Here is a 22,455-nt window from a genome sequence, read left to right as displayed (position 1 = left end):
GCTTCTCTAGGAAGGGGGAAAACAAGGCTAAGCCCTCAATCGGGGGCCAGCAGCAAGAGAGAAGACCCCGGTGCCCTGGCGCCTTCCTTCAGTCTGGATATTTATAGTAAGTTGGTTCATATACAGCCATCCTCTTCAGACTTGCTACTAGGTGCTGAAACACCTAACAACAGAGGAGAGAAAAGTCCCGCTCCTGTTCTCCAACCCTGGACCAAAAGACTCCTGGGAGTTTTCATTCTCCACAGGGAACCTGTTTAAACAACCTGCTTCTTCAGAAGAATCTTTCAACTTTAAATTTGGGTCTAGAGGAAAGAGCCCTGAATGAAGAGTCAGAGAAGTGAGGTTCAGATCCCAGCGAGGCCTAGGGCAAGTCACTTCAGCTCCTTAAGCCTTAGCTCCCAACTCTATGAAACAAGGGCTAGAAGACCTTCCACTGTCTCTGCCAGGCCTAGATCGGTGATCCAATCCATCTAAAACCCCAAGAAAAAGGGTCCCTAAATGGCTCTCCCAAATCAAAGCAGTACTTTCAGTTATTTTAATTAAATAGAATTCTTTAAATAAATTTTTTAAATGTTCAAAAGGACCACAGTCAAATGAAGCTAAATGAATATGATAAACAGAGCAGAGGATAGAGCCCCAGGCCTAAAGTCAGGAAGACCTAAATTCAAATCCAGCCTCAGACCCTCACTAGACATGTGACCCTGGATAAGTCATTTAACCTTTGTCTGCCTGAGATTTCTCAGTTGTAAAATGGGGGTGATAACAGCCCCTACCTGACAGGGTTGCTCTGCAGGTCAAATGAGAGAATATCTGTAAAAGCACTTAGCCCAGCCCCTGGCATAGAGTAGGTGCTTTATAAATTCTTATCCCCCTTCCTCCAGATCTTTGATTTATTTATCTATTTATTTACTTTCTCATTTGTTGTTTGTTTGTTTATTCATTCATTCATTCATTTCTCGGGGCAATGAGGGTTAAGTGACTTGCCCAGGGTCACACAGCTAGTAAGTGTCACGTGTCTGAGGCTGGATTTGAACTCGGGTCCTTCTGAATCCAGGGCCTGTGCTTCCCTTCATATCTTTGAGAAAAAACTGCCCGAAAATCATTAATGAGGTTCTCAAGGGGGTCAAAGATCAGCAAATAATGGCTTCCACATTTGGTCTGAAGTCTGAAGCACCAGGACATGCAGTGAACGAGCGACTCTCAGAAGCTGCCCCTGTTTAACTTGATGTCACTCTTTAATAGTTACTAGGTTCATGTAGGAACAACTGTCTAAATGAGAGTCCCATTTCTTTACCATGTTGCTCTAGCCTTCCAAGGGCTCTCCTGTTCATCCCTCCCTCCAATCCCACCCCCTGCAAAATGATGATGTTACTCCAGCCTGATAAGCAGGGCACATTTTAGATTCTCTGGGTCCCCATTAAGCAGAATGTTCTGAAAAGCTCTGTCTTTAGCAAAAGAGAACAATACAGATACCAAGTTACATAGAGATCTAAAAAAAAATAAAAGCCAACAAGAGCAAATCCCCCCAAGACCAGTGTGACAAACACCACATAAATCCCAGGAGAGGTGAGGGACGGGCAATACCGTACGTAGCCTGTCTGCACTAGCAGGAGGTTCTGCCTCGTTAGCTATTCCAAGCCGTGTGAGATCTGTATGAATGTCAGAAGATGAAAAAAAATCTCTCGTGGAGGCTCTTTGTCGGCTAAAGGACATCTGTCAGAATCACAGCACCAGAAGCAGCTCTGCCTGGGAAAACTCCGACGGAATGAAAGCAAAAGGGCTTTTGATGTGAACACTAATAAGGCAGCCAGGAGGCCTAACAGCCTTGGACTGCTCCAGCCTTCATTAAGAAACACGCAAAGGCCAGTTGGATGGAACTGGTATGAGTGAGGGTAGCTCTTAAAAACAATCCAGCTCAATAAAACAGGGGGGTAACTATGACCTCAGGACCATGTGCATAAGTGTGCGTGGGCACGTGTGTGTGCACTGCCCCTGGCTTCCACAGCTTCACAAAGTGCTGACCAAAGAGCCGGACTATCTAGCTGACAGGCAGTCCCTCTGTCTCAGAATATAGCCAGGACCCCAGAGCATGGGCAAAGCGTTACCAACTCAAGAGTAAGTTGAGGGGGCAGTGAGGTGGCACAGTGGATAAAGTGCAGGCTCTGGATTCAGGAGGACCTGAGTTCAAATCTGGCCTCAGACACTTGGCACTTACTAGCTGTGTGACCCTGGGAAAGTCACTTAACCTTCATTGACCCCCCCCCTGCAAAAAAAAAAAAAGTAAGTTGAAATCACTGCGTTACCTTGAAAAGGAATCCCAGCTGACCCTAATAACAACACAGACCATTTCTTTACCTGCTTAATCTGTAGCCCATTGAGCCCCTTCAGGACACACTGAAATGCCGTTGACCCCTTGGAAAGCTGGCGCCCTCTCTGCGGGTGTGGGGGGACAAAGAGGTTTTGTACGAATATGCGGTGCCACTCGGCCATCCTTCTGGCTGCAGGGTCCCTCCTGTCTCTGGATTACCTGTGCCATTCAGGTCAAAGGAAGAGGGAGCAAAATTACAACAGCAATAGTGCTCATCTTAATGCCACCCCCAGTCCAAGAGAAGGGCTCTTCCTCACTGCCAAGGTGGGCTTTGTGCATGCGGGCAGACAGTTCAACATGGATTTGATTTCCTTGCAACCAGAAAGTGATTCGAATCCCTCTGTTAGGCAGACACAATGACACAATGCTTCAGTATCTCTCCTCCATGCAATGTGGGGCAGCACCTTGCTTGGCACTGTCCATTGATGCCATGAGCCTTCTATGTGCACCTTCTATGGGAAAAACAACTTTCCAGGTAGTGGCAAGATACAAAAATATCTAAGATAGGGGGCAGCTAGGTGGCACAGTAGATAAAGCACTGGCCCTGAATTCAGGTTCAGGACCTGGACCTGAGTTCAAATCTGACCTCAGACATTTAACACTTACTAGCTATGTGACCCTGGGCAAGTCACTTAACCCTCACTGCCCTGCAATAAAAATAAAAATAACTAATGAGATGCTAACCTGGCTCTCAAGGAGTCATGTCATCAATGTGCGGCTCACACCCCTGTTTAACTTTCAACTGGCCCCTCTCATAGAACCACCACAGGTCAGGCCAGCATCCCAGGGGCCTTCCCCTAGCCAGTCAATAGTCCACAGGCATTTATTAAGCACTGACAACGTGCCAGGCACTGTGCTAAGAGCTGGATCACCTGGCACGGCCCAGATGTCATCACTCAGTTCCTGCTCTTGCTACTCAACCAGCCACCATTTTTTAAGGCCACACATTTCTCTGCTGACAGCCTCTCTTCTTCCGTAATGTGCAACAGCTTGAGTTTGCTCACTGTCTCCCTCCCCCAACATAAACCTTGTCATCGCTGCGTGCTTCGTTCTCAAATTATTTAGATTCTTGGGAGACTGCAGCATTCCATGACTAACTACAGCCACAAAACATCGCCAAGAGAATATCAGTGTAAAAATGATGGCATTTTGTTTCATGTGCACAAATAAATATAAACATCGATGAGAAAATATTTAAATGCATCAAAGAAATAGATCATGCTAGGAGAGCAAACTAGTAGACAGCCAGTCACTCAACAAGCATTGATCAAGTCCCTACTATGTTCCAGGCACTGGGCTAATGGCTAGGGACACAAGGAAAGGCTCACAATCTAAAGGGGGAAATAATATATAAATGAAGGAATGTATAGTGTGTGTGTGTGTGTGTGTGTGTGTGTGTGTGTGTGCGCGCGCGCGCGCGCGTGCATGCATACATGTAAAATAAAATGGAGATAATCCCATAGGGAAGGCACTGCTGGAAAGGGGAGGGGAGGGGGGACAAGGAAAGACCTGCAGAAGCTGGGCCTGGAATGGAGTCTTGAAAAAAGCCAGAGAAAAAGCTGGGTAGGGGGGAAAGGGCAGAGCATTCCAGGGATGGGAGACAGCCAACGTAGGAGCCCGGCGGGGGAGATGGCAGATGGCAGATGGAGTGCTGTGTTGAGGCCAACAGTGCAGGATCACAGAGTTCAGGGAAGGGAACGAGGTATACAAAAGCTTAGAAAGGTAGGAAGTGACCAGGCCAGGAAGAGCATGAGATGCCAAACAAGATTTTACTTTTGATCCTGGAAGCAACAGGGAGTCACTATACCTTGCTAAGCTGGGGGTGATATGGTCCACTTTATGGCAGCTGAGCGGTGCAGTAGGTGGAGTGTCAGGCATGCAGTCAAGAAGATCTGAGTTCAAATCCAGCCTCAGACACTTACCAGCTGTGTGACCCTGGGCAAGTCACATCACCTCTGTCTGCCTCCGTTTCTTCAACTGCAAAATGGAAATAATAAGAGCTTTGCAGAGTTGTTGTGAGGATATCTGCAGAAGTGTTTAGGGCAGTGTCTGGAACGTAGTAGGTGCTATATAAATGCTAGCTATCATTACTGTTGCTGTTATTGTTCTTCTTATTATTATGCTTTGGAAAAATCACCTGGTGGCTGGGTAGAGAATAAAATGGCATTGAGACAGTCTGGAGGCACACAAAAGACAGATTTCTGGGTGTATGTACAGCCCCATCTTCAAATACCAAAAGATGGCCAAAAGATAAGGATCATTTTGCAGAATAAACTCCACTAAAATGAGTCATAAATTATGTTATTTAAAAGAATCCCACTGGGGGCAGCTAGGTGGCACAGTGGATAGAGCACCAGTCTTGGATTCAGGAGGACCTGAGTTCAAATCCTGCCTAAGACACTTGACACTTACTAGCTGTGTGACCCTGGGCAAGTCACTTAACCCTCACTGCCCCGCAAAAAAAAAAAAAAAAAGAAAAAGAATCCCATTTTTGAAATGCCACCTATATGGGACTCAGTTGACCCCATACTGGTTAGCTTTACTACAACATTCCTTTTCCCTTTTTTTAAAAAAATTCCTGTTATAAGGGATGGTTCTCCGGGTGAGGCAGGGTTATATTAAGAAATGAAGGTGATATAAAAGAATGATATCCATATATTTTTAAAAGAATCCCATTTCCTTACTCACTTCCATTATAAACTTGGAAGAACATGTCCAACAAAATAAACCCTCCAATAGTTGAATTTTTTGCAAAGTTAGGATAGAAGCAGTCTTGCTGCTAAGAACTTTATTCCTCTTTCTTCCCAATATTTCCTAACTCCAAGGCAGGATTTCTCTTCCCTTGTCACAAGGCCAGCAGTTTTTCTCCCATTGCTGAAATCTTGATTCCTGGAACCTTATTCACATCCCCCCATCCATCAAACCCAGCCCCAGTCCTCCAGATGAGTGCAGAACCTAAGAGCTAGGTTTGCAATGTCACTCTTTGCCAACAGGTCTCACCATCAGGATATATTCTGGCCTGAAAAATCCCTTTAATAGGATTTGGAACCAGAAGGGACCAACCCTCTCATTTGGGGGATGAGGATACTAAGGATCAAGCATGGGAAAAGATGTGCTCAAACTCATCCATTGCTTAGTTAAAATGAATTCCTTCATAGAGTCATATGTCCTCAAAGGTGACAGGGACCTCAGAGGTCATCTGTTCTAATCCGCATCTTAACAATCTCCCCCTCTTCAGTGTCCCCAACAAGCCATCCAGCCAGCCTCCATCTGAAGACCTCCAGTGATAGAGAACTTATTACCTCCCAAGGGAACCCACTCCTTTTTTGGATAGCTCTGTTGGCAAATGTGTCCCTGTGTTGAGCAAAACCCAACCACTTTGCTACTTCCACACATCCCCACTAGCTTTGCCCTCTAAGGCCAAGCAAAACAATTCTGATCCTTCTTGCATCTGGCAGTCCTTCAAGTATTTACCATCTCTTCTTCACGCTAAAAATCTCCAGGTTCTTTAACTCATGGTCCCTCACCTTCCTGGTCACTTACCTGGGGCTGCTCTCCAGCTGGTCAGCCGTTCTCGCTGGAACGGGGCACCCAGAACTGAACGCAATCCTCCCATGTGGTCTGACCAGAGAAGAGTACGATGGTAATACTGCCTCTTATTCTGAACTTGGTAGCTTAATTACTGCAGCCTTGGATTAGGTCCCCTCCTCCACCTTTGTCTGTGCAGCCTTCGGCATTCAGAAGTTCTCCTCTTCGATGTTCTCCCCCATCTAAGGTTTCACGGCACTGCTCTCTCCTGGTTCTCCCCTTGTATGCCAGACTGCTCCTTCCCAGTCTCCTTTGGGAGATCTGTGTCCTGCCCACTAACTGTGGGTGTGCCCCAAGGCTCTCCCTTGCTCTTCTTCTGTTCTCCCTCTATAACATCACCTGGTGATGTGATCTCACCAGCTCCCCTGGATTCAATAATCATCTCTAGGCCAAATCTCTCTCCTGACCTGCATCCCCAACTGCCTATAGGACATCTCGAAATGGATACCCAGTAGGCATCTTAAACTCAACATGCCCCAAACTAAACTCATTCCATTTCTCCCTAAACCCTCCCCTCTTCCAAACATCCTTCTTACCGTTGAAGGCACCACCATCCTCCCAGTCACCCAGGCTCACGACGCAGGTGACATCCTCAAAGCCTCACTCTCCCTTGTCCCTTGTATCTAACGTATCACCAAGTGCTGGTGACTCTACTTTCACCACTTCTCTTATATCCTCCCTCTTCTCCCCTGTGATGCTGCGGCCACCTCAGTGCAGGCCCTTATCACCTCACATCTGGTCCATCGCAGCAGCCTTCAGTAGGTCTCCCTGTCTGAAGTCTCTTCCACTCTAGTCTATCTTCCACTTGGCTGGCAAAGTGATCTTTCTGAAGTGCATGACCGTGTCTGTCTCTGTCTGTCTGTGTCTCTCTCTCTCTGTCTGTGTCTCTCTCTCTGTCTCTCTGTCTCTCTGTTTCTCTTTCTGTGTCTCTCTCTCTGTGTCTCTCTCTCTGACTGTCTCTGTCTCTCTCTCTCCTTCCTCCAACTTGAAAAACTCTAGTGGTTCCACATTATATCCACATTAATTCGAATATAAAATCTTCTGTTTGGTTTTTAAAGTCCTTCACAGGGGCAGCTAGGTGGTGCAATGGATAAAGCACCGGCCCTGGATTCAGGAGGACCTGAGTTCAAATCCGGTCTCAGACACTTGACACTTACTAGCTGTGTGACCCTGGGCAAGTCACTTAACCCTCATTGCCCCGCAAAAAAATAAACAAATAAAAATAAAGTCCTTCACAACCTGGTCTGTTCCTACCTTTCCAGTCTTCTTACACACGAGTTCCCTCCTGCAAAAACAGCCTTCTTGCTGTGGCTTATATGTGACTGCATCTCCAGACTCAGCACCTCTCCATTGGCTGTCCCTTCATTGTCCTGGACTGCTCCCTCTCCTTAGCTCCACCCCACTGGCTTCCTTCCACAGCCTGCTCAAGTGGTACCTTCTGCAAGAGGCCTTTCTCGGTCCCCCTTAAGGCTAGCGCCATCCTTCTGTGATCATCTCCAATTTATCTTGTAATGTCTTGTCTGTATGGAGTTGTGTGTATCTTGTTGCTCCCATTAAACTGTAACCCCTTGAGAGCAAAGGTTGCTTTTGCCTTTCTTTGCGTCCCCAGAACTTGGCCCGGTATCTGGCACATAGTAGGTACTCATTAAAAGAATTATGTCTTTTTATGGCTATGTGTCACAATCTTGATCTACCCTGAGTTTGTAGCAACAGCCCCCTAGGTTGGTTTTTTTTTTTTTCAGACACATCAATGGGCACCCACGGCTCTCCCCAGCCATGCCACTGATTTTTTCATTCAAACCTGGGACTTTACATATATTCGGATAAAATTTCAGCCCATCATTCTAGCATGGCAAAGCCTTTTGGGATCTGTATTCCACTGCCAATGTGCTAGCTATTTCTCCCAACTTCATAGCACTTGCAGATTTGATATGTATTCTATCCATGTCTTCGTGTAAATCATTAATAAACATATCAAACAAGACAAGGCCAAGGGGGCAAGTCCCCAGCCCATTCTACTAAAGGACTCCTTCGAGGATGATTTTAATTTATTAATTACTACTTTTGTGTCTAGTCAATCAACCAATTCTTAATCTACTTATCCCCATTCTGTCAATAATCTGAAATCCTATATTGAATGTAAATGAATTGAAGGTAGACAATGAATGTGTGGCTCCAACCTACCTTGAAATACAACATGATATAATGCAAAGAGGTGTGAACTTGGAGTCACAAAACCTGGTTCTAACTAATCCTTCACCTCTCTAAGCCTTACATCCCTGGTCTGTAAAATGGGGGAAATAATGCTTTGCCAATAGGGGGGCAGCCAAGTAGTGCAGTGGATAAAGCACTGGCCCTGGATTAAGGAGGACCTGCGTACAAATCTAGCCTCAGACACTTGACACTTGCTAGCTGTGTGATCCTGGGCAAGTCACTTAACCCTCATTGCCCCGCCCAAAAACAAAACAAAACAAAACAAAACAAAACAAAACCCTTTGCCAACCGTAAAAGGCCACAGAAATAAGAACCGTTACCCGCTTCAGACACGACATGGCAGGCTCCCCTCAGGTAGACAGACTAGCTGCTCTTCCCTGAGCACACCAGCTCTTTCCTAGTGCCTGTACCATCGCTCACACTGTGTGCCTTTCACATGAAATACCTCCATGGTCATCCATTTCTACCAATACATCTCAAGGCCCAACTCAAATGCCAACTCCTCCACGGAGGCACCTCCGATTCCCTCACACAAACGCACCCACACAAGCTGGAAGCAATTGACAACCAACAGCTCTTCTCAACTCCAAGAGCATTCTGCCCCCCTCCCTTATCACACTAACCATTTCCACCGGGCATTGTAATGAGCACAGAGTGTCTACTGTTTCACGAATAGATTAACAGCTCCAGGCCAGAGCCTGAATCGTCCCTTCTTTGTGCCTTCAACTTACCTTTTGATAGTGCCTTACACAGAGCTGGCACTTAATACCTCTGGCTCCTCTCCCACCAGCTAGGATTGCTCCTCCCTGGGGAGCCTAGAACCAACATCATTGCTTTTATTTCTAATCAAGCGATGGCAAAACCTCTACACGGAGAGTCAAAAGAACCTGAGGTTTCAATCACAACCCAGGAGGTTTCTGTTTCCTCGTCTGCAAAATGAGAGGGTTGAACTAGACCAGGGGGTCTTGACCCTTTTCAGGTCTCAAACCCCTGAAGCCTAGCTCCCCTGGGATCCACGGACCATAGGCTAAGAGCCCTAAACTGGACAGTGTGCAAGGTCCCTTCCAGTTCTAAAGCTATGATCCTATCAACCAGCTACTGATAAAAAACCCTGGATTATTTTGATATTCTTGTAAATTGAGCCATTTACAATACCTACCCTTCCTTCATTCCGCTGCTCCTGCAATAAAAAAAAAAAGAACATTTGAAATGGTAGCAGTTTATTTGTTTAATACTGGCAATCTTCAACTGACATCATATAATCTTCCCCTAGGTACCAAAAGCCCTTTATCATCCTGGAACCTGCGCATCCCCAAATTGCCCACAAGAAATGCCCCTTCCTTTCTTCCTAGGCAAAGGGGAGCATGTCCAGAAGTGGGTGGCTAGAATGGGGAAAGGAGTGGAGACTCTACCATAGGAAAAGCAACGGAATTCAGGGAAGGGAGGAGGGAAGGAAGGAAGGGAGGGAGGGAGGGAAGAAGGAAGGAAGGAAGGAAGGAAGGAAGGAAGGAAGGAAGGAAGGAAGGAAGGAAGGAAGGAAGGAAGGAAGGAAGGAAGGAAGGAAGGAAGGAAGGAAGGAAGGAAGGAAGGAAGGGAGGAAGGGAGGGAGGGAGGGAGGGAGGGAGGGAGGGAGGGAGGGAGGGAGGGAGGGAAGAAGGAAGGAAGGAAGGGAGGAAGGGAGGAGAGGAGAGGAGGGAAGGAGAGGAAAGAAGGAAGGGAGGGAAGAAGAAAGAGGAAGGAAGGGAGGGAGGGGGAAAGGAAGGAGAGGAAGGGAAGGAAGGAAGGAGAGGAAGGAAGGGAATGAAAGAAGGAGAGGAGGAAAGGGGAGGAAGGAAGGAGAAGAAAGAAGAAAGGAGAGGAGAAGGAAGGAAGGACATTAAATGGGAGGAAGGAAGGATGGAGAAAACAAGCATTTATTAAGTGCTTACTATGTACGAAGGCTTTGTACTATATACTACTATGTTCCAAGATCTTTACCAAGAGCTGAGCATATAAAAACAAGCAAAGACACTGTCCCTGCTCTCAGGAAGCGCACAAAAGAGCTACCAAGCCTGGAGTGGAGAGAAGGGAGGAGGTGGCCAGCACCAGGTTATGAAGAACCAGTCAGGACCAGTATGAAAGAAGGCTGGTCTGGATCTTGCCATAAAATGAAGGCTCCAGGAGAAAGTCACCAATGGGAGAAGACTTGGAGCAGGCAGGGTATGTAGCAGGGACCTGATAATTTTCCTCAAGGATGAGAGAAGGGCTATCAAGATGGATTCGACCATCTTCTGCTTAGTCTCCAAGAGCCAAGCTGGGAGAAATGGGTGGAAGGCACAGAGATGCACTTGTCAGCTTGGTGTAAAGCACTAGCTAAAAGGGGAACATGTTGCCAAAGGAAAGCTCTTCTTCGGCAGGCACAGGTTGGCCTGGATCACTTGTTCTGTTTCTAGGATATGCTGTGTCCTTCTGACACATGCTCTGAGACACCTGTACACTTGATTCTTCTGGGATTCTAGCATTCCATGATCCACAGTAGCATCACTGGGTGAATACTGGTATTGAAAAGGGATTTTGCCACAAGGAACAGTCTGGTGTTGCTCAAAGTGCTATACAATTTCTCAGATCCAATCCGGCCCATTCATCTTCTTCTTCCCACTGAATTATGGGCTCACCCTGTTGCCATCCTCAGTAGTTGCTGAAGACATATGGACCAACTGAATCAGTCTAAATGTACTTATTTCCCATTCTACCCGTTCGTGTACTCTTTTAAGTCGTCATTCAGTCATGTCTAGCTCTTCCTGGACCCATCTGGGCTTTTCTTGGCAAAGATGCTGGAGTGATTTACCATTTCCTTTTCCAGCTTATTTTACAGATAAAGAAACTGAGGCAAGCAGGATGAAGTGTCTGAGGCCAGATCTGAACTCGGCTCTTCCTGACTGCAGGCCCATCCCTCTATCCACCATGCCACAACCCAACAAATGGTCCCATTAGATATTCCTTAGACTCCACATACCATCGCCCAATGGCTTGCCTTTGCACAGGCTGCCCCCCAATTCCTCCATCGACCACCCCCCATCTCAGAATCCTTAGCTTCATTCGATACTGGAGTCCCTTCTATCAGAAGCTTTCTTAATCCCCCTCACTTATAGGACTCTTTCTCCTCAAATTCCACTCTATGGTGCATGCTCTCTATCTCCAATAAAGCAAGCATTTTTTTTTTTTTTGGTGAGGCAATTGGGGTTAAGTGACTTGCCCAGGGTCACACAGCTAGTAAGTGTTAAGTGTCTGAGGTCGGATTTGAACTCAGGTCCTCCTGAATCCAGGGCCGGTGCTTTATGCACTGTGCCACCTAGCTGCCCCTAAAGCAAGCATTTTAAAGGCAGAGCCTACTGATGAACGTCTTTGCATCCCCGGTTCTGAGCAGGTGCCTTGCACACAGGAGGCACCCAATGCTGATCAACTTACTGCCATCCCCACCCCACAGTGGTCCCCAAAGGGGAATGTTAGGTCGATCTTCTTTGGACTAGCAGTGAATCTCACTGGGAGCTTTTGAGGAGCCTCAAAGCAATCCGCATGATGTTATTTATAAATAAGAGTACGTGGATAATCTCACCTCTGGAAAATCGCTCTTTCATTTGGATTTTTCATGGAACATCCTCCAGGACATTAGCAAAGACCTTGGGCATGCATGTGCCCACCTGCTTTAAGCCTACCCTAACAGTAATACTACAGGGACCATGCTGTCCCTTCAAGCCATCATCTTGTAATTCTCCTCCCTTTCACAACCAAGCTCCTAGAAAAGGATGCCTATGTTCACTGCCCCCAATTTCTCACCACCTGTTCACTTCATCCCTTTTGTAACGATTGGAATGACACCACCTGCTGGAGAGCTACTGTAGGAAAGCTCCACCATGAGAAGGCGCCTGAGGGCAAGCCACGTGGCTTTTCTTTGGCATCAGGAAGTGACGCCAAAGTGCTTGTGGGAGGAAGAAGGGATGAGGCTGGCTCTCTTGCTCTTTTTCATCAGGACTCTGGTGGAGAGTAGAGCTAAAAATGTGCTCTCCCTTTAATAGATAGATGAATCTAGGCCTTTCTCTCTTCACCAAATTCTTATTCTCCTTAATAAATGCTTAAAAGTCTAAACTCTTGCTAAAGCTTATAATTGATGGGCAACCACTCATTAGATATTTTAGACAAACTAGCTAGAATTTTAGCTCCTTATACTTTGGAGCTGGGATCCAAACCCTACCATCCAACTAAAATTGTTCTCTTCACGGTCCCCAGTGGTTTGTTTGTTTTTTTTTTTTTATGACTAAAAGGCTTTGTCTCAGTCCTTGTCCTTTTTACCGTTTCTGAGCTTTTGACTCCACTGAAAAGCCCCTTTCTCTGCCTCCTGTCTTCCCTAGGTTCTTATGATACTGCCCTCCTGGGTCTCCTTCTGCTGTCACCTCTGCAAGACTAGCCCCCATAACCATCTCAATGTATGGATGGGCACCAGGGCTCTGTTCTCTACTTGCCTCCTGGCTTTCATTACTTCCCATGAGTTAAACCATGACCTTTATGCAGATGTCTGCCAAATCAACATATCCAACCCTCATTCCCGTGCCCATCTCCCCGTCTCCACCTGCACATTGGACATTTCTGATGGGATGTCCTGTAGGCATCTCGAACTCATCATTTCCAAAGCTTCCCCCAAACCAGCCCTCTTTGCACTTCCCAGTTTCCATCAAGAGCACCATCAGTCTTCCAACTTCCTGATCTCATTCATTCTCCACTCTTTATTCTCACTCGCCCCCCACAGCCTTCCAGCTGACCGGCTTCATCAATTCTACCTCCACCATAGCTCTCAGGTACGTCATCCTCCTTGCACTCACACAGCTACCTCCCTAAATCACGCCTTCAACACCTCTCACAACATGATTACGACATTAGCCTCCCAGATGGCCCAGCATCTTAAAGGCTCTCCCCTCCATCCTCCACACAGCCATAGATGTGAGGGCTCTATAGCCCAAGTCTGACGAGGTCACTCCCCCCTCCAAAGATCCAGTGGGCCGACTGCCTCTGGAAGAGACTACCAGCTCTTCCATTTGGCATTTAAAGGTCTTCAAAGCCCAGTTCCAGTCTAGCTGTTTGGGGACATCACTTTCCATTTACTTTCCATTCCAGCCAAACTGGCGCACTTTTTCACACACGACATTCCATCTGTCTCTCTACTTTTTGCAAAATCTGTCATCCCCCACGGCTGGAACACTCTTCCTTGTCCCCTCCATACTAAAAAGCTCAGCTCACGTCCCACCTCCAACACCCAGCCCCTTTTCTGATCCCACTTCCCACCACCACCTCCACTCTACATTGCCCCCAAATACACAAAGATCGCTGTATACTTATTCCATATTTATTTTTAATTTATATGTATATTATTTCCCAACAGTAAAATATAAGCATTTTGGGGGCAGCTAGGTGGCACAGTAGATAAAGCACCGGCTCTGGATTCAGGAGGACCTGAGTTTAAATCCGGCTTCAGACACTTGACTCTTACTAGCTGTGAGACCCTGGGAAAGTCACTTAACCCTCATTGCCCCGCCAAAAAAAAATATACATATATATATATATATATATGTATATATATATATATACACACATATAAACACATACACACATATATAAAAGTACTTTGAGGGCAGAATATTTCATTTTTGTCATTGAATCTCCAGTGCCTGGAAAAAACGGTCACAGTAGCAGCAAGGCAAGTGAAGCAGTGGCCCTGGAATTAGGAGGACTTGCATTCAAACCCAGCCTTAGACACTTACTAGCTCTGTCCTTCTCACTGTCTTAACCCTGTAGTCTGGCTTCCAACCTCACTATTCCACGGAAACTGCCCTCTCCAAAGTTACCAATGGCCGGCCTTTTCCCAATTCTCACGCCTTGACCTCTCCATCATGCTCTCGCCATTGACACTCTGTTCTAAGTTTTCATGGCATTGTTATGTCTCCTGGTTCTCCTCCTGCTCAGTCTCCAGCTGGATCTTCATCTGGGTCACAACCACTAATGATGCGTGTCCTGCAAGTCTCTGCCCGGGTCCTCTCTTCCCTCTCTTCTACATCCCCATGGGGATCTCCCAGCTTCCACAGACTCGATTATCATCGCTAAGCTGATGATTCTCAGATCTATTTATCCAGCCCTAACTTCTGTCCCAATCTCCAGTCTGGCATCTCCAGCTGTCTATTGGACATTGTGAACAGGATATCTTGGGGACATCTTAAATTCAACATGTCTAAAATTGAACTTATCTACCCCACCCCCATACATTCTCTCCCTCTTTATAACTTCCCTATGACATTTAAAGGCACCACCCTCCTCCCAGTCACCCAGGCTCCCAGCCAGGTGTCATCCTCACCTCCTCCCTCTCACTCCCCATATCTAATTGCTTGTCAGATCCTGTTAATTTCACCTTCTCTACATCTCACATAAAGCCCCATCTCTCCCCTGACACTGGCACCACTCTGGTAAGGGCTCTCATCACCTCATGCTTGAAATGCCATGAAAACTTAGAACAGAGTGTCAGTGCTTCAAGTCTTGACTCCAGTTCACCTTCTACTCAGTTGATCTTCTGAAAGCACGGGCCTGACCATGTCAACCCATTCCATAAAAACCCAAGGCCAACCCTATCACCTCTAAGATCAAATATGAACTCCTTTAGCATTCAAAGCCTTTTTATGAAGGACGGGCCCTTCCTACCTTCTTACACCTGAATCCCCTCCATATACCCTGTGACCCAGTGACATTGGCCTCCTTTGCTGTCCCTCACACAAGAGACTCTATCCCCCAACTCCAGGCATTTTCTCAGGCTGTCCCCCATGTCTGGAATGTCCTCCCTCCTCATCTTCTCCTGCCTTCCCCAACTTCCCTTTGGGCCTAGTTAAAATCCCACCTTCTATAGGAAGTTTTTCCCAATCTCCCTTAATACACAGCCTTCCCTCTACTGATTATCTCATTTATTACATATACAGCTTGCTTGTACATAGTTGTTTGCATGTTGTCTCCCACATTAGACTGTAAGCTCCTTGAGAGCAGGAACGGTTTTTTGCCTTTTTTTTGTATCCCCAGACTTAGCACAATGCCTGGCACAAAGAAGATGCTGAATAAATGCTTGCTGACTGACTGAGCCTGAGCAAAAATGCTTAATAATCTCCCTCTGATTCAGTTCCCTCATCTATAAAATGAGAATAATAAAAGCATCTATCTCCCAGAGCTGCTCTAAGGATAAAATGAAATGACATTTGTAAAGCGCTTAGCAAACCTTAAAGCACTATAGATATTAGAGGTACTTCAAAAATGCTTGTTAAGTTTAATTAAATTGAAATGATTGTGGAACCAAGTTCTCCTTCTGGTTGAATCTATCAAGGAATCCCAAGACCCTTGGCTGCATTTTACCCCAGTCTTTTTTTTCTTTTTTATTCAACACATATGGTGGACTCTACATCTCTCAACTGGGAAACCAGGAAAATAGTCTTGTAGAAAATCACCTCTAAAAGTCTGCCGGTTCCTTTTTCATGTTTTCCTCAAGGATACTTTCAATATCGCCAGACATCATTTTCCTTAAGGATTTTACAGAAATGAAAAAGTGAGCATATAGGCGGGTATGGCTATCTTCTGGGTCACCTTTGATACTAAAATGATCTATGATATTTTCCACTCTTTTCAAATCCTCTACACTTTGAAACAGCTTGCAAATAAAACCTCGAATGCCTTTAAAATTGTGTGACCCCCCACCCTTACTGATTTCTTCTTTATGTGTTTGGTCAAGTCCTGGGTTTCTTCCTAACATTATCTTCTTAAATGTCATTTTTACTCCTCTTTAAAGTCGACCAGATACTAAGGAAGGGGAATGAAATGTCATGGTTGTCACACTATTATCAGGGATAAGTACAGCTAGCCATAAATAATCTGGCCAATCTGTTTCCTTTCACACTTATTTGTTTGTCTCCTTCCAGTTTCATCTACAGATGCTCTCAGAATGATCTGGCTTAATTGGGTCTCACTTCTTTATGTAACAATTGCTGGTACATAAGCAGCAATTATCTTCACGGTCGTCCATTTTACTTATGCTTACCATAAGCACCAAAAACAATGCCACATGGATATTTTAATTAGTTCAAATATGTATTTTATCTTGATATTGTAACTTGAGGATCAATTTAACATTTGTTTTTCTTTCGAGGACCAAGTCATTATCTTAATAGGTAACAAGGACTAGTATATCTAACTTGAACTTGTTTTATATCTTTATGTTCCCAGGGCCAAGGACAATGAGGCAGCTAGGTGGTCCAGAGGATGGAGCAACAGGCCAGGAGTCAGGAAGGTTTGGATTCAATCCCTGCCTCCCAGGCAACTCACTTAACCTCTGCCTCATTTTCTTCAAATGTAAAATGTGCATCACAGCACCCACTTTACTACTAATACTTGTAAAGCACTTAGTGCCTAGAGAATAGTAAGTCTTTGATAAATGCTGGTTCCCTTTCCTCCGCGGCACATAGTAGGCACTTAACAAATGTTTATTAAATTGAATTAATATTAGTTGGATTCGGTTCCATCATTGAATGAGAGAATGAATTAAAATAAATATGGCCAATTATGGTCAAAATTCAAAAAGTGGAAGAGTTGAAACACATTCTGATTAAACTGGTGAGGAAAAAGTAGGAGAGGGGGTGGGGGCAGAGAGGGACTGGTGAAAAAAAGGTATAAACACACATATACCCTTAGCCTATATATATGGACTATGAGAAGAAAATGATATAAGGAAATCCTGGGAGAAAGAGCCAATAGTATTCTATAGCAATAAAGTGGACATGAGAACATGACCAAAACATCGCCAAAGGTTTTAGCTTAATTGAAAAAAAAAAAGTAGAGTTCTTAATAAAGGAGGTGGGCTTTCCAAAGGATTGCCAGAAATCAAAACATAATCTAAGGAAGGCCTTCCCCCCACCCCCAAAGGCCCACATTCTTATGATGAAAGTGAAACTGTTTTAGAAAAGTTTAGAGTAAGGCAGCCATAAATGGAAGGTTGAGGGTTTTTAACCTGCCCTAGTCTGGGTTAGTGGAGCAGGATCATCTGATCAAGTCAAAAAAGGAAAGAATTTGGAAGTAGGTAAAAAAAAAAATGGGAGAGGAGGAAGAGAATTTGTGATGGGGAAAATTTGAAAGGGAAGGAAGATTATTTACAAGTCAAGGGGACTTGGGTGGAGAGAAAAGGATTAAGGAGGAGGAAAGAGTGAAGGGAGGTAGGGGAAAGAAAAAGTGCAGCATTAGGGAAGAAAAGATTGAGGGGAGTAAAAGGGAAGGTTAAGGACCAGGAGGGAGTAAACGGAAAGACTAAGAGGAAGAATGGAGGAAAAACTAGGGGAGAAGGGGAGAGGGCGGAGGAGAGAGGAGGAAAAGTGAGGAGGCTTAGGGATCTGGGGGAAGGAGACTGGGGGAGGAATACTGAGAGGGAGGGAGGAGGATCCAAAAGAAAAGGGGGGGATGGAGAAAAGGAGGACATAGGGGAGGAGGTAGGAGACTTAAAAGGGTGGGGATAGAGAACTAGGAGGGAGGAGCTAATAGAACCAGGGGAAGAGGGACAGGGATAGAAGAGGACTTTGGGAAGAGGATGAGGGACTAGGAGGGAGAGGGGGGGAGAACTAGGGGGAAGAAGACGGAAGCCTGGGGTGGGGGAAGGGGGCAAGAACAAGTGGGGAGGACAAGGGGAGAACCAAGATGAAAGGGGCGCATCCCACCAGGAGAGGAGGAAGAGCACTGGAGAAAGAAGACGAGAGGAAGAGGGAGTGGGCGGGAAGGGGGAGAAAAGCCCCCCCAGCGTCCCTGGATGGAAAGACCCAGGCCAGCCTTTACTTGGATCTCCCCAAAAAGGGCAGTAAAGGGAACCGGGAAAGTGAGGAGAGGGATCTGGATCAGGCAACTGAGGTCAAAGGGCACGGGTCAGGAGTCGGGGTCGCCACCTTGGGCCCCTCCTGGCCTAAGCGCCTTGGGCCAAACCAAGTGTCCTGGGGGGGAGGGAGTACGACACTATTGCCCACCCCAACCCTCTCTCCCTCCGCCTCGCCCTCCCTCCACAGCGAAACTGTTATATGTAATAAAATGGCCTTGGCAGACCCCTCCCACATGAAACCCCGAGCTCTGCAACCCCCCAGAAGCTTCTGTCATTGTCTCTTCCCGCCCCATCCCCCCCTCAGGGCTCAATGGTTCCGCCCACCGCCCGGCTTGGTTACCGAGGTGACGGGCCGCCGCTACCTCCTCGGAGGGAGGAAACGCCTTCTAACAGGGAGATTTCTCCCTACAAGGGGCCCCAGCGGACCTAGGAATAGCGCCCACCTGAGCTCCATGTCTTCCGGACCAATCTGGAGACCTAAAGGGAAGGCTGCCGTTTCCACCCGCCACCGGGCGAGCGGGTCCAAGGTGGGCGGACTAGGAAGGCCAGAGTTGGCCCAGGCCAAGGACACGCCTCCACCAGTTCCGTCATCAGGGGCCGCGGCCCTTGTGGGCCAATCAGAGTACAGGCCGCCGAAGCCCGACCAGGAGGGTGTCACCCAATCGTTGCGGCAATTGGCTGGTACTGATTTGCATGACTGGCGGATTCGTGACCAATGGGAGGTTGATGGGCGACTGAAAGGGCCAACGGGAAACGGTAGAAGGCGTGGCCTCAGGAGTCCCACGAGGTGGAGATGCTGCGGGCGGAACCTGCCTGGGTGAGCGGGATTCGGAGGCTCTGAACTCACCCCCGGGAGAGGGCGGGAAGGAAAAGCCGGAGTCGGGAGCAAGAGCCGGAGCCGGAGCCGCAGCCCCCCAGGTGAGTGAGCGCAGGTGAACAGGGCGGGGGCGGGGGGCAGGGCCCGCGCGGTGTACGCTCCGCTCGGTCCGCCACGGGAGCAGGGCTGTCTGGGCGGGGACTGCCGGTCCGGCCTGGGATGCTGCTTCACGGGGTCCACCCTCCCCCCCTTCGATCTTCATCTTTCCTCCTCCCCGCCCCCGGTGTGGTGGCGTGGGCTGGAGGAAGAGTCCGGCGCCCGAAGCCCCCAGGACTGGGTTCAAGTCCCACCTTTGCGGCGGGTCAGCCGTGTGACCTTGGACGAGTCACCACTTTCTGTGAGCCTCAGTTAATTCATCAGTAACAAGAGGAGGCTGAGCGGCCTATGATACTCCATCTCCTTTGCCTCTATTTCCCCTCATCTCCTATTCCCATCCTTTCTCTTTCCCCTCCCCATCTCCGTCCCTCCTTGCCCTCCCCATCTTTGTCCCTTCCCCATCTCCGTCCCTGGTCCTTTCCCTCCCCGTCTCCATCCTTTCTCCTTTTCCTCCACATCTCCATTCCTTCCTCTCCTCCCCATCTCCATCCCTTTCCCTTCCCCTGACCATCTCCATCCCTCTGTCCCTGTCTCTGTCCTCTCTCCTCTCCATCCCCATCCCTTCTCCTTCACCTCCCCTTTCCTTCTCCCTGAAATCCAGTTTCCCCACCTCCTGCTCATCTGCAGCCCCCACATCTTTCTGCTGCTTTGCCCCCTTTCTCCTTCCTCTTTGCTGCCCAACCACTGCTCTTTCATCCCCTTTTCCTCCCTCTCTTCTTGGCTCCTTTTCATCTTCTCAACCCTCTCTGGCCTCTCTCCCTCTACCCTTATGAAGCTGGGTTGTTGTTTTTTTTTTCCATTTTCCCCTCCCTCAGCCTGTGATCTCTCCCACACTCCATAACCATCATCACCAGCCCTTCACCTCCTCCTCCTTCTCCTCCTCCTCCCCCTCCATCTGCCCTCACTCCCCATCCAGAGCCCAGTGTGTCCTGCTAGGGCACCTGAGTGCCCTCCCCTCCCTCCTGCAGCTCCTTCACGAGGCTGGTGGCCAGACTGCTTTACCACTTCCTCCCCCTGCAGCTGCTGCAAGAGCATTCCTCTCAAGCGATGCCAGGCCAGGCCAGATAGGACTCCCCCCTCCCCAGGGACTCAAGGGCTCTCCTTTCTCCTCTTCCTGCTCCTCCCAGGAGGCCCAAGGGAGAATTATACTTTGGCCAGGGCCCCTGGACAAGATCTGGGTGGAGGTCTCTTGGGATCTGTAATTCTTCTCTTTCTTCCCTGGTCCCCACCCCCCACCCCCACTTCCTCGTCTGTGCCTCAGCTTTGTGATTCAGCATTTTGTGGGTTTGGTAACTGCTCCCCTGCACTGTGGGGATCTGGCCGGTGGGGGGGGGAAGCAGGGATGTGTAACCCTCAAATCAGAGGGAGCTCTTGGGGAGCAAATAGTAACCCAGAGTCCTGTAGGTAAACTCTGGTCCACAGCTGGGTTTCTGCATCTCCCTGCCTTTCTTTGAAATCTATCCAAGGGGAGGTGACATAAGTAATAGCCGATAGGGAAATGGCCTATTAGCATTTATGGAAATTAATACATCAGGGGAACCAGAGAAGCTAGTTCAGACCACAACCGGCCTCCCAGTTGTTTGGAGTTCTAGCCCCTCTGCAGAACTTCGCCTCACCCCATGATAACGCTGGTTCTGGAGGATTCCAAATGAAACATATTGCAAGAGTTTGCTCTAGTCGCCTCATTTCAATAAAGTGCAGATGTAATTGCCTTCCACTCCTCGGGCCTACAGCATTGCAGATTTAGTGGCCTGCCACAGAAGGAGTTCCACATAAAGATCAAACTTCTTGTACTCATGGGCTCTTGCTCCTTTTGCTCTACCTGAATGAATGAATGAATGAATGAATGAATGAATGAATGAATGAATGAATGAATGAATGAATCACTAGGGGAAAACACTTGGACAGATTTCTGTGATTTTTTTCATGCAATCTGGTACACTTTTAATATTTGTGAAGCTAGACCAGGGATAGTAGGCTTTTTGTTTCCATCTCTTTTGCCTTTGAGGTCCCTCTGGATCTCTGATCCTATGTAAGCACCCCCTTGTATCCTAGTTCGAGGCTGGGGTTTTCATGGAGAAGAGTTTCAGACTCTAGCTGGAGCCCCATCTTATGGAATCCCCTCTCAAATTTACAAATGAGGACAGCAAGGCCCAGAAAGAGGAAATAAAGGTCTTGCCCAAAGTCAAACAGGTTGGCTGAGGCTAGATTTGAACCCAGATCCTCAAACCCCAAACCTGGCACTCTTTTTATGGCCTCACTGTGGCCAGAAGAAGCCAGATGATGCAGAAGGAAAAGACAGAGAAAGACTTTCCCTCCTAAGGACCATAGTTTTCTTCTTCTTCCTTTTTCTGGTATAATGGACAGGGTCCTGGGCTTGGAGTTTGGAAGACGCAGGGTCAAGTCTTTCCTTTGAAACTTCCCGTGTGACTGGGAGCAAGTCACATAGCCTCTGTTTCTTCATCTGTAAAATAACAGCCTTGTACTAGATGGCTTCTAAAGGCCCTCCCATCTCTGGAGCGCCGGCGTTGAATGAAGAACATTTTTAAAGGGTAAAATCTTTCTTCTCTTGATGTCAGTCTTCACAAGATATTTCTGGCGGGTTTTATCTTTCTGGGGGCGGGGAGGCAAATCCAGTTAAGGGACTTGCCCAGGGTCACACAGCTAGTAAGTGTCAAGTGTCTGAGGCCGGATTTGAACTCGGGTCCTCCTGACTCCAAGGCTGGTGCTCTATCCACTGCACCACCTAGCTATCCCCAAGGCCCATCTTTTACAGAATTAGCACCTGGAACCTATCTCCCCTTTTCAGTTAACCACTAAAGAATACCTACTATGAACAAAGCAGTGGGAAGAAATGAGAGTGTAATGGAAAGAGCAGATTTATAGTTGGGGAGCAGGCACAAGTCTTGCTCTCCCATTTGCTGTCTAGGTGACCTTTAACCTCTCTGGGCCTCAGTTCACCCATCTGCAGACTGAGGTTGTTGGCCCACATAGGTTCCTCGCAGTTCTAAGTCTATGATCTTTCGGGCTTACACCTCATGATTTATTGCCCGAGAGAGGCTACAGTTGCTAGATGTCGTGCTGGGGGAAGGGGGGGGCAGAGTCTGACTGTTTGGAGCGGCTGGATTTAGAGAGCTCTTCTCAGACACAGGGATTTCAAAAGGAAGCGCTGCCCCCAGGTTTTGGTTTGACACCTTCCAGCCGGCCCCTGGGGAAGGGAGCAGGCAGGCCTCCCCTACCGCCCTGTTTGTTGCTTCACGTGCCATGGCAACTGCCCAGGCTAGGGCCTGTGTCTTCAGCGTGGTTGGGCGGGTAGGTGGTATAGCTTGGGTGGTTACAGGAGATTCTGCCGCCCGCTGCAGCCCCAGGCTTTGCCTTGCCACTCTCTAGGCAACCTGGACA

At 47.6% G+C, this 22,455-nt stretch overlaps 2 protein-coding genes across 6 annotated transcripts in view; one reads left to right on the top strand and one right to left on the bottom strand.

Moving 5' to 3' along the window:
- Positions 1-18,636, bottom strand: part of NPHP4 (nephrocystin 4) — a 169,888-nt gene extending 151,252 nt beyond the window's left edge. The window contains exons 1-4 of the mRNA XM_043998123.1: positions 18,524-18,636; positions 9,330-9,350; positions 4,291-4,345; positions 2,356-2,527 (exon numbers count right to left, since the gene is read on the bottom strand). Of these exons, the coding sequence (XP_043854058.1) occupies positions 2,356-2,490 (135 nt within the window). The 5' untranslated portion in view covers positions 2,491-2,527; positions 4,291-4,345; positions 9,330-9,350; positions 18,524-18,636. The remainder of the gene's footprint in view (positions 1-2,355; positions 2,528-4,290; positions 4,346-9,329; positions 9,351-18,523) is intronic.
- A 230-nt stretch (positions 18,637-18,866) lies between these two features.
- The window catches only part of KCNAB2 (potassium voltage-gated channel subfamily A regulatory beta subunit 2), a 206,960-nt gene continuing 203,371 nt past the window's right edge, over positions 18,867-22,455 (top strand). For 2 of the 5 annotated variants that reach the window (XM_043998130.1, XM_043998132.1), the window contains exon 1: positions 18,867-18,998. The gene's annotated coding sequence lies outside the window, so the exon portion shown is untranslated. The remainder of the gene's footprint in view (positions 18,999-22,455) is intronic. The other 3 variants (XM_043998129.1, XM_043998134.1, XM_043998131.1) reach the window with 3 other exon arrangements.

This window comes from Dromiciops gliroides, chromosome 3, assembly GCF_019393635.1.
Source record: "Dromiciops gliroides isolate mDroGli1 chromosome 3, mDroGli1.pri, whole genome shotgun sequence".
Classification (NCBI taxonomy): Eukaryota; Metazoa; Chordata; class Mammalia; order Microbiotheria; family Microbiotheriidae; genus Dromiciops; species Dromiciops gliroides.
The sequence above is the reverse complement of the archived record's forward strand: the minus strand, read 5'-3'. Positions and strand labels throughout refer to the sequence as shown.